The sequence below is a fragment of the Ostrea edulis genome, chromosome 3 (assembly GCF_947568905.1).
Source record: "Ostrea edulis chromosome 3, xbOstEdul1.1, whole genome shotgun sequence".
Classification (NCBI taxonomy): Eukaryota; Metazoa; Mollusca; class Bivalvia; order Ostreida; family Ostreidae; genus Ostrea; species Ostrea edulis.
This window is the reverse complement of record NC_079166.1, coordinates 90880177-90892233: the sequence shown is the minus strand read 5'-3', so window position 1 is coordinate 90892233 and position 12057 is coordinate 90880177. Positions and strand designations below refer to the sequence as shown.

The following is a 12057-nucleotide window of genomic DNA, read 5'->3' as shown; positions in this document are numbered from 1 at the left end:
TTTATAGATTGACAAACGATTTGTACTAACAAAATATGCGACGATTGGAAGAATTTTACTTTAATTTGAATATGCTGTAATTGCTTCTTATTTTACTCGGGACATCTCAACCCTGCTGTGAATCAGAGGATTTCCTCTGTAAAGGAAAACCTCACACCCCTGCAACATATATATCACTGATACACATACTTTCCTTTCATGGCTGTGAAGGAACTTTGTCAATATAACGACATTTTAATCATTTCAATAGTATACAAAACTAAATATCCTGTTGTAATTAGTTGGGTTTTTTTTTCATGTTAAACTAAAACACCAATAGAATACAGATAATTATAAATTAAAACACCACTACAATACAATATAGATGATTATCAATGGATACTTTTGCGGGCATTCTACAATTATGTCAACGATATTCAAAACAATATCCATGGATGAATTCTACTACAAAGAATAATTCAAGGATAAGCAAAACGTGTATGCAAGGGGCAAGTCTAACAAAACCAACAGCCGACAATGCCCCAAACAAAATCAAATTAAGAACTAAAATTGGTGACTGTTGATTCAAACCGATTTCCAAAGTGCATGTACTAATAGCACTCTATACGTTTTCTATTGTTCATTCTCAAATAAAGGTATAATAGCTCTAAAACTTCATTGTTATTTCAGATTTCAAACATTTCGGTTGAGCATCACTGAAGAGACATTATTTGTCGAAATGCGCATCTGGTGCATCAAAATTGGTACCGTATAAGTTTTACATTATGACCCCTGGGTCGACGCCTCTGCTGGTGGACTGTTAGTCCCCGAGGGTCTCTACAGCCCAGTAGCTAAGTACTTCGTTACTAGCTTGAAAATACGGACGTATATTTAATTGCTGTTATAAAATTTAGAAATTTATTTCAAAATCAAGGATTATCTCCCTCACGCATAGCTCTTATCCGTAAACGAATTTCACTCCACATTTTTGGCACACTGTTTTTGCCTATAATACCTCTAAAACTTCATTGTTATTTCAGATTTCAAACATTTCGGTTGAGCATCACTGAAGAGACATTATTTGTCGAAATGCTCATCTGGTGCATCAAAATTGGTACCGTAATAAATATTTATGAAATGAAAACGAGGCATGCATAATACTGTGTTACAAAAATACATGGAAGAGATGAATACGGTAAAGTTAAATATGACAAGAATATTTTGCTCAAATAGAATGACCATGCAGCATGGTTCAAGGGGTGTAGGGCGGAGGAGGGCTGACCACAATGCGGCTTATCTGTGTTTTCCCCTTCGTCCTTTTTTGACCATCCGGTGCAATGCGACTTTTAGAGGAAAGCTCTCTGAATGAATAAGAAAACAATTTGCAAGTAATTTGGTTAACGAATATAACTATGAGTTCAATTCACAATTTAGCAAAATCATCACAACATAGAAAAGAATGAAGCTGAGTGCTGCCTAGTACACCTCTAAGGACAGAACGTTCTTTGTTGTATTATATACCTTTTACCAAATCTGCCTTTGACGATGAAAATCATCGCGATAAAGATCACAACCATAGCCCCCATCGTTCCTCCAAGTATAGCCGTCATTGTTTCATGATTGTTATCATTGTCTCCTGAATTAGATTAAAATTAATACAGATACCAATAGCCGTGTCCCTTCGGTGTAAATATAAATAACACGCAAGTATATTTTCAATCGCACTGCTAGTATATAAATTCGAACAAAAAATGAAAAGATGTGCATTCAAAGATAGATTACCCCTTAAAGAAGCCAGTTAGCAACATGGATGTCTTATCAAACATTGCAATATTAATAAGCGAGTTTTTATCGTCTTTTTCTGATTTTGTTGTTGTTCTTCAATTCTACGTCTTAATATTTCTTTTTTTTTTACATTTTGTGCAGCTGCTATGTTACCAACATAACATCTTGTTTTCATACATCATTATAACGATTAAGTATACCAATGCATCCTATCATTTGGTCAAATGATGGCTGACATATAGGTGTTCTTTACATGTTAAATTTAACAATGTATTACTCCGTTTACCTGGTTGAAATATAGAACCGAACCCCAATGTGACCAGTCGGCGTGAATATTTACTCTTCCTACCCACCTGATCCCACCTCCACTGTGTCCCATCGTTAATTGCTGTATTGCTTATAAGAGTCATGAGATTGATCACTGTTCTTTATCTCCACTGTTCGTTATCTTCACTTTTTCATACTGGCAAAAACCAATTTTCATTATTCTAGGAAAGACAATTGTTTGAAGATGCAATCAGAAAGGTTTGTTTTTAACAGCATTCTGACCCCGTCCTAGTATGTGAACAAACATGATATTCAGCTCCACTTGATGTACACCTAAGGAGTTCCTGGGGGTTGTAATTTAGAATTCCTTACAACATATGTTCTATTTTAAACCGTCAGAGTCCTATTTGATCCATACTTACCCTCCTGGGTGAACCAAGCGTGTCTATGTTATTGGCAATCAAGAAGCATAAAGTAGTTCTCAAACCTTAACTATAACAACAGATAATCACCTTCAGAATCCGAATCTTCCGTTCTCCCTGTCTTCTCGCAAGTGCTGCTTTGTCCTAGAATGCAATCATACTTCTTTGCTTTTCTTAAAATCGCACATAAAATAAATACTAGTAGTTTTCATAAATGATCATTAGAATAACATTCAAAATTCCTACCAAAGCAGTATCTTTCGGGACAGGAGTCGAGGTCTTTTAGGCAGTAAGCCGTGTAGCCTCCACAGTTTCGCACTTTGATGTCATATGTTTTCGAGCAACAGTTTCCAAAACCTGTCTTACAAGCTGTCCTCTGGACAACACCATCATTAAGATTCGGAAGTGAACCTGAAAACAGAAAAGGATAATTGAAACAAGTTTCAGACAAAGCCCAGGTGTGTTTTTGACTTCTTTACAGTAATGGCTAAAGCTCATTACAGAAGTAATAATAAACAATCTTTGTCACTAAATAGTTATGTCTAATCTCTGTACAGAAGTAATTATATACATACTGTAACACTAAGTAGTTAAGTCTAATATCTGTAGAGAAGTAATTATATATACATTGTATCACTAAGTAGTTAAGTCTAATATCTGTATAGTAATAATTATATACACACTGTATCACTAAGTAGTTAAGTCTAATATCTGTACAGTAATAACTATATACACACTGTATCACTAAGTAGTTAAGTCTAATATCTGTACAGTAATAATTATATACACACTGTATCACTAAGTAGATACTTACTACTGTAAAAACTAGACACTACCATGTACAGAAATATTTACCATTCAGTACACCAGTCGTCATCCATGTACAAAACTGCTTGCAGATGTACTATTGAGTACAGTGTATATTACCTCTGTGCAGTAATACTAATCAATAAGCAGACCCGACACTGCCTGGGTGTAGCAGGACTTACCATTGAGCCAGACTGGATATATCGCTCCACAGCTGAGTAAAGATGGACATGACGTAACCATGGGAAATTCTGGTTTGTACCACCCCGGTGTTAATAAGTTGTCACAGTAATTGGTGTCCTGGTTGTATTCACAGTTTTTGCCTCTTGAGTCCGGTTCCGTTAGTGTCTTTATATTACTCTCTATGCATGGATCTGGGGAAAAAATCGACCTGATAGTTTCCAAATTTAAACATATCGTAGATATAGGTCTTGTAGTATCAGAATTTTAATACCTACCGGCAGAGCATGCGTGGTCTGAGATTGGCACCACGTGATCAGTTGTGGTGGTGGTTTCTGCAGTCGATGACGATGTGGGTGCTGTAGCTGTTGTGGTTAATTCACATTCTCCGTGTTCACCTGAATATAATGAACAATTGATGCTAATTTGTGCTACAAACTGCCATGTTGTCAATTTTAGATTTACTAATAAATGAGTCAATTCGAAGATCAGCATGACAATGAATCAACGGACATGGTAAGAGTATTCCTAAACAACACTAAGATTTGCCAATTTATGTACAATGTATCTGATTTCCATTCTCTAAATACATAGTTATTAATGGTACAGGACTATGTTTAATCTGAAGTACATATGGTGCGATTTAATACTTTAGCATGGCTTACCAAAGCAGTACCTCTCCGGACATAAGTCTAGGGCCCCTAGACAATAAGCATAAAATGACCCACAGTTTCTGATCTGAATGGAGTATTCACGTGAGCAGCAATCACTGAACCCTACTTTGCAGGCTGTCCTGGTCACAGAGCCTTCACTTACAGCGGGCAATGTCCCTAAATATTAAAACAAACAATCTAAAAAAGGTACCTTTGTCAGACAGAACGCCGTTTACAAAGACGAGCAAAAATAACCTACCGTTCAGCCAGACAGGATACAAGGTTCCACAGCTGAGGAGTGACGGGCAGTGTGTCAGCATTGTGTCGTCCACACGGTACCATTGTGGACTGATGTAGCGGTCACAGAGGTTTGCAGAATTTGTATCAAAGGAGCAGTTTTCATATCTTGCCATAGGTTCAAAGAGATTGGAGGAATCTGCCTGCCCGCATGGGTCTACAATGATAGGAATTGTGTTTAAAGTCACTAAACAACACATTTATACCTTGGAATGCAAGGTGAAGATAACGAACAGTGATCAATCTCATAATTCCTACAAGCAATACAAAATAGATAGTTGGGCAAACACGGACCCCTGGACACACCAGAGGTGGGATCAGGTGCCTAGGAGGAGTAAGCATCCCCTGTTGACCGGTCACACCCGCCGTGAGCCCATATCCTGATCAGGTAAACGGAGTTATCCGCAGTCAAAATCAGTGTGCCAAGAACGGCTTAACAATCGGTATGAAACACGTCAGACAGCATTTGACCCAATGCGAGGTTGTATTGACGAACTAGATCGTTATAACGAACATAGATTTTGCGAAATGCTGACTTCAATCGAGACTGTTGAAATCCCTGTACCATCAATTTGTTTGTCAGTAGCTTACCTCGATTTAAAAACTGATTATACCCAGAACAAGCTCTTGCATATCGAATCAGTTGAGATATATAAACACCATATGCAGGTGATAATGGAATATTGCTACATAAATGTGGGAAGTTGACGATGGAGAAACTGAAATCATCCCGTTTGTCATACAGTTGAGTTGTTAGTTTGCCGTTAATGTCTACTTTCAATAAAATATCTAAGTATGAAGCAGAAGTGCACGACTCTGTGGTGTCCTTTATTTCGAGCTCACAGGGATATATCAAATCGAGATATGAATGAAAGCTATCATTGTTAATAGACAAAACGTCATCGATATATCTAAACGTCGAATTGAAGGTCACAGCGAGAGATATTTTTCTTCTCACGTTGAAGTTTTTGAATAAATTCTGCTTCATATGAATATAAAAACAGGTCAGCTAACAAAGGAGCACAATTCGTGCCCATGGGAATTCCAACAGACTGTTGGAAGACCTGATCACCAAAGATCACGAAGATATTGTCAATGAGGAACTCTAGCATATTTTTTATTTCAACTTCAGAGTACTTGTGCTTGGAATCAGAGTGGTGTTTAACAAAGTAAGTTTTTGAATGACTGATCACTAGATATGAATATTTCCGTTTTCCGTTTTTGTTGAAGAAGCAACTGTCTATGATTTCAAAAAGTCTAGTCTTTAATTTATCGTGAGGAATGGTCGTGTATAGTGTTGAAAAGTCATAGGTTTTAATGCTATTGATTTGGGAAAAATTCTGTGATTTCAAGTTTACTAAAAGTTCTTTAGAATGTTTTAGAATCCACATTTGATTAACACCACTTCTGGCATATGTAGTCGCACAGTAAGTTTGAAGTTTCTCCTTCACAGCTGTTAACATTTTCGTGAGGAGCAAAGATAGGGGCTTGATAGAGCACTTACTGGATCCAGCAATGTATCTTTGTTTGTAAGGGTTTTTATGTAGTTTAGGAATCCAGTATAGGTACGGTAACTCATATTCATTCGACCCATTGACTGGAATATTAAATGTGTCTAAAACTGAAGCATGGTTTTGAAGAATTTCAAGGGCAGTTGGAGTATAAGTATGATTACCAAACGTGGAATTAATGCCAAGTTCGTTTAAAATACAGTTGTAATAATGAGCCTTACAAACAAAGACAATGTTGTTACTAGCTTTGTCAGCTGGAACCAAAACATATTCCTCATGTAACCTATCTAATTCTTTTATCACTTCTGGTTTACTACATGTACATTTGTTGTAAGATCTATCAACTATGCATATGAAAATGGCACTCTGTCAATAACACATAGACATGAAATTATTACACTTTTACCTAAAGGAGACAAACCAAGACACTATCTTAAAAACCGGCGTCTAATCACACTTCTGAACACTATATATAAAATAGCTTCTGGTACCATTGCAATTAGATTAAAGACTTATTTGGATAAAGTTATCAATCCTGATCAAACTGGTTTCATTTCTAACGGGTAGATAGGAGAAAACACTTGATTAATTTATGATATTATGCAGTATACTGAAGTAGAAATCCCAGGTCTTTTACTACTTATTGATTTTGAGAAAGCCTTCGATACCCACCATCCCCATGGAATTCTATACGTTAGACCTGAAGGTACCTAAGTTTGGACCTGATATTCACAGATTGGTGAAATTATCCTATCACAACATCATATCTACTATTCTTTGAACATTCAAAGAGGATGTAGAAAAGGTGATAATTTATCACCTTATATTTTTCTTCTTTGTGCAGAAATTTTGCTATACATATAAGAGAAAATAAAAGTATCATAGGTATAGCTATAAATAATAATGAATAGAAGATTTCACAACTACCCGATGATATATCGATCATACTTGGTGGTAGCAAGGAATCTCTTCTAGAAACAATAAAAGTATCGCAACACTTCTTTGAAATGTTAAGACTAAAAGTTAATTTTTCAAAAACCAATACAGTATGGATTGGATAAAAATATATAGTCAGGATACCCTTTCTAAAGACTTTCATCTGAATGGGGGACTTGTAAATTCGATCTACTTAGAATTAATTTTAAGGTAGAGTTACAGAACATGTCTAAACTAAATCATCAGCCAAAGTTAAACAGAATAAAATCAATTTTAAATCAATGGCGGAAAAGACATTTGACACAAATAGGAAAAATTACTGTTATCAAAACTCTGGTCTTGCCTCTATCAAATCATATTGTTATGGCAATCCCAAATTCTGAAGACAGCTATTGTAAAGAACTAGATAAACTATTCTCAACATAGAATTAAAAAAGAGGTAATTGTAAAGCACTATGAGAATGGTGGGTTAAAATGATCAATGTAAAGGTTTTATAGCCTCTTTAAAATTGTTTTGGATGAGACAACTCCTATTGTCAGATAGGGTTTGCATAATTTCATACCAAATTTAGATCTGAATAAAGTTACTACATGTGGAATAGAATACATAAAAAAAATTAAAGACATCGCTGAAAAAAAATTCTTGGTTAATGTATTTGATTCTTGGATTGAGCTACAGCAAAAACAAAATTCATTTACAGTAACAGCAGATACTCCAATATTTTACAATTCTAATTTTCTTGTGAGTGGGAAAGCATTTCTTAATAAATCCATGTTTCACAATATGTGTAATATTAAATACCTTATTGATGAAGAGGGTTTGTTCCTGATTTATGAAACTTTCTGTAACAGTTATCCAAAAGTGAAAATTATTTCTTTTTTCTTCTTCTTTTTTTTAAGAATATATGAGTGTTATAAGTGCTAATAAAACATGGATGAAAAAGGTCAAGTTTGATGAAAAAAAAATCAATTAGATTAACAAACCCTCTGATTATGTCGAGTATATATACTCTTCTACGATGCAAAAAATCAAGACAATTTTATATTCTTATCAATCAAAACTGCACAGAACTTACTGGGAAAAGAAAGTGGAATGCAATATTTGAATTAAATGACACAGAATGGAAACTGATTCTCGGAGTGTCCTTTAAAGTTACAAGTAATTAGAAAGTGTAATGGTTTCAATATAGAATTTTGAACAAAATGTTTAGCTTCAAACTAATACTTATTCAAAATCAAAATTAGAGATATTGTACATTCTGTCAGATAGAAGAAGACACAATTAATTAAACATTTGTTTTGGGAATGTGATAGCGTTCAGCATTTCTTAAGAGAATTTGAAAGTTATTTTGAACATAAAACCAATCTTCAAATATCAATGACGAAAAATAATTTTATTTTTGGAAAATAAAACTATATAAAATAGCCTTGTCCTTTGGCTGAAATACGATATCTACACTGTGAGATGTAAAAGAAAGACACTGAATATAAATGCTGCGATATCGCTAATGAATACATTTTATGAAACTCAGAAACATATTGCATATAAAAATGGTGAAAAAGATTTGTTTGACACCTGCTGGAACCGCTGGAATCAATTGTTTCATTGAGTGGTTTTTTTTCTTCCAATAAGCATGTACCTTTAATATATCAGATAATGACTGTATGCATCTCTCTCTCTCTCTCTCTCTCTCTCTCTCTCTCTCTCTCTCTCATAAAAGAATATAGACATACGCCTTCCGTAGCTTGTTTCATACATTTTCTACAAGTTTCTTTACAGAATGTATATATATACATACATATATACATACATACACACATATATATATCCATGCACACATACATACATACATACATACATACATACACACACAAATATACATAGATGCACACACATACATACATACATACATACACACACACATATATATATATATATATATATATATATATATATATATATGCATGCATACATACATACATACAAAGCGTTTTATAAAAAAAAAAAAACATTATTACCCCGGCGGACTTTCTCAGCTTCCTGGGAAGCATACAGTGTAAACTGCCGTTACAGGCGCCAAAGCACTAACATTCTGACAATATCTTTCATTATTCTATAGCCAGGTACCCCTTTTGGATTTGGGTGGGATGAGGAAATTCGTGTAAAGTGCCTTTCCCAAGGACACAACGTTGGCCAAGACTCGAACTCACCACCTTTCGGTTGAGTCTGACAGCCTAACCACTAGGCCACCGACACCGTATATATTGTATGTATATTAATATATATATATATATATATATATATATATATATATATATATATATATATATATATTAAAAAAATAACACATTCATAAACTGCCAGTAAGAATTTTGCGGTGCATCTTTTTTTTAGCATATATCTTTTTCTTTTTCTCGGTTATCATTTTTTTCGATTTTTAATTTCATTTCCCTGCAAATATCTAGTTTTCTTAACTCTGATATCATGGAAACGGATTTCTGAATAAATTTTCTAGAAGTAATTTGACTTACCAGGTACATTGCAGTAATATGTAGCATCTGAAGGAAAAAGAAATATTCATCTACCCAATCAAATTTAGAGAATCAAGGATGGAAGCAATTTCATTTTGTATTCGATATTTATAGGGAGAATCCGCGCTACATACCTCCCGTCTGACAGCAGACGAAATGGACAAACAACGTCATCAGTAGCTTCATCTGAAAAATTTCAAATTAATCAATGGCATCAGTAACTTTATCTAAAAGATCTCAAATTAATCAATGGCATCAGTAACTTCATCTAAAAGATCTCAAATTAATCAAAACTTCATATTTTGGAAGACAGCTAAATTTTTAATGTGTATTAATTATTCTAAAGTGTACTTTTAATGCTGTCAAGCGTTTTTATCAAATAATCCAAATTTAGAATAAATGGAAATTATTTAATTAAGGAACCATTGAAAGAATAGATTGTCCTTGTTGTTAAAGGAAGTAAACAAATGTTTGTTTTGAAAGTTCTACGGTTTATATGTCTTACGGAATAAAGTCGTTTTACGTTTGATTTGCAAACTCCCACTCAATATTCTCGGTAAAGTCTAAACGAATATCAAAATATCAAAAAAAGAAATATTACCGCGCTTTATGATGCCTGTTTATCAAGAGAAACGAGGACATATTTACCTTCCAATCCTCATCGACATCACCGAGAAATTAAATCCATGGCTGTCTACTACCGGGTTCTATACTTTATTTACTGATTCGACAGGGATAGCATAACTGAACGGTAAAATGACTCGCTAACAAAAATAAAAAAAATAACCAATATAGCTTTATTGTGTTGATCTGTTTTAAAATTTTGCTTCGCATCACTGGAAATGTATTAGATTACCGCTCTCACTATATATTTCATTTCACTTCCTCCCACTGAATGACATTCATAGTCTGTTACCTACCTTCACTGTCCAGGGGTACTTCTTAATTATTTAGCATTCAGAGTCGAGCTGCGCGATATTTGGAGACGGGTATACAATGGTTGTGTATTTAGGATGTATTACAATATACACGAGAGTCACATTTATGCATATTCCTAATCAATAAATCTGTCAACAGATAGACATCATTACATCTCTGTTTTCTCGATACCGATGATGGATCCAACGTAGTTTTAAATTACATGTACTTTGTAAAGAGACAATGTACCTCGAAACGTAGCTTGGAAGAGCATTTAAGTTTGGTATTTGTCCATATTCTTGTTATAATTTTTCATGTAAGACCAGGCTTCATATAACTATTTACTGAATTATCTATTTTATCCACAGGCACTTGATAATAATAATATCCTTTATCTATCCAGGATAATACAAATTAGCATATGTAGCTAGTTTCCATTGTTGTCCTGCAGTGAATCATATTCACAAATATAAAATTAATATATAAGATTAGTACCTAAATATGAATACGGTATAAAAGGAAAGAAAAAAAAAAGCATTGCATAAGACACAATTAATTAGTAATAAAACTAGTATTTAGATACGAATACATGACATAAAAGGAAAGAAGAAAAACTAGCATAAGACACATACACACACAGTGTCATATCACAACTATATTATTTGGCACACCTGAACAAGAAGAGGAAAGCATGATGTTTAAGTGTTACTTGTTTCATGCATGGATCACCCCCCCCCCCTTACTAATAGAAGGGTGACCCATGCATGGAACTTGTGTCTGTGATTTTATCTGCGGGTGCGCAGAGCCTGAACGTGCTATAAGGACTGATATGGAACATTCTCAGGGTGATTAGGCAGATCTAGAATAGGTGTCTGTATGTGCTTTGTGTATCCATACATGTCTGACCGGCTGGGCAGTCCTGTCCGTGCCCTTGTCTGACCGGCTCGGTAGTCCTATCAGTGCCCTTGTCTGACCAGCTGGGCAGTCCTGTCCGTGCCCTTGTCTGACTAGCTGGGCAGTCCTGTCCGTGTCCTTGTCTGACCGGCTCGGTAGTCCTGTCTGTGCCCTTGTCTGACCAGCTGGGCAGTCCTGTCCGTGCCCTTGTCTGACTAGCTGGGCAGTCCTGTCCGTGCCCTTGTCTGACCGGCTCGGCAGTCCTGTCCGTGCCTTTGTCTGACCGGCTCGGCAGTCCTGTCCGTGCCTTTGTCTGACCAGCTCGGCAGTCCTATCAGTGCCCTTGTCTGACCAGCTGGGCAGTCCTGTCCGTGCCCTTGTCTGACTAGCTGGGCAGTCCTGTCCGTGTCCTTGTCTGACCGGCTCGGTAGTCCTGTCTGTGCCCTTGTCTGACCAGCTGGGCAGTCCTGTCCGTGCCCTTGTCTGACTAGCTGGGCAGTCCTGTCCGTGCCCTTGTCTGACCGGCTCGGCAGTCCTGTCCGTGCCTTTGTCTGACCGGCTCGGCAGTCCTGTCCGTGCCTTTGTCTGACCAGCTCGGCAGTCCTGTCCGTGCGCTTGGACACATGCTAAATGCAAGCAAGGAATTAACAAATAGATAAGTGGGTCTCGTTGTAGTTCGAAAAAGTCAGACTGTTATATAAAAGATCCGGCAGTTAATCAAAAAAGGTTAATAGAATAGAAAAAGGAAAAATTAAGTTTTTTGTCGATATTGATGCAAAAATGGGAATTTATTTTCTGTTATTGAAACATCCCCGGAAGTGTATTTTCGCGGAAAGGACGTACACAAAAAAATAAGCACGCCTTACAGTGTGGTGT

At 35.8% G+C, this 12057-nt stretch overlaps 1 protein-coding gene across 1 annotated transcript; it reads right to left on the bottom strand.

Moving 5' to 3' along the window:
- Positions 1 to 214: 214 nt before the first annotated feature.
- On the bottom strand, positions 215 to 10283 carry LOC125674301 (uromodulin-like). Its single transcript, XM_056159385.1, has 11 exons — positions 10018 to 10283; positions 9504 to 9555; positions 9370 to 9396; positions 4353 to 4547; positions 4106 to 4270; positions 3719 to 3838; positions 3443 to 3634; positions 2700 to 2864; positions 2544 to 2597; positions 1501 to 1615; positions 215 to 1340 (listed from the first exon to the last, which is right to left on the bottom strand). Exons 2-11 carry the CDS (start codon positions 9553 to 9555, stop codon positions 1232 to 1234), a joined length of 1194 nt encoding a protein of 397 aa, XP_056015360.1. The 5' UTR covers positions 10018 to 10283; the 3' UTR covers positions 215 to 1231.
- Between the last annotated feature and the right edge of the window lie 1774 nt (positions 10284 to 12057).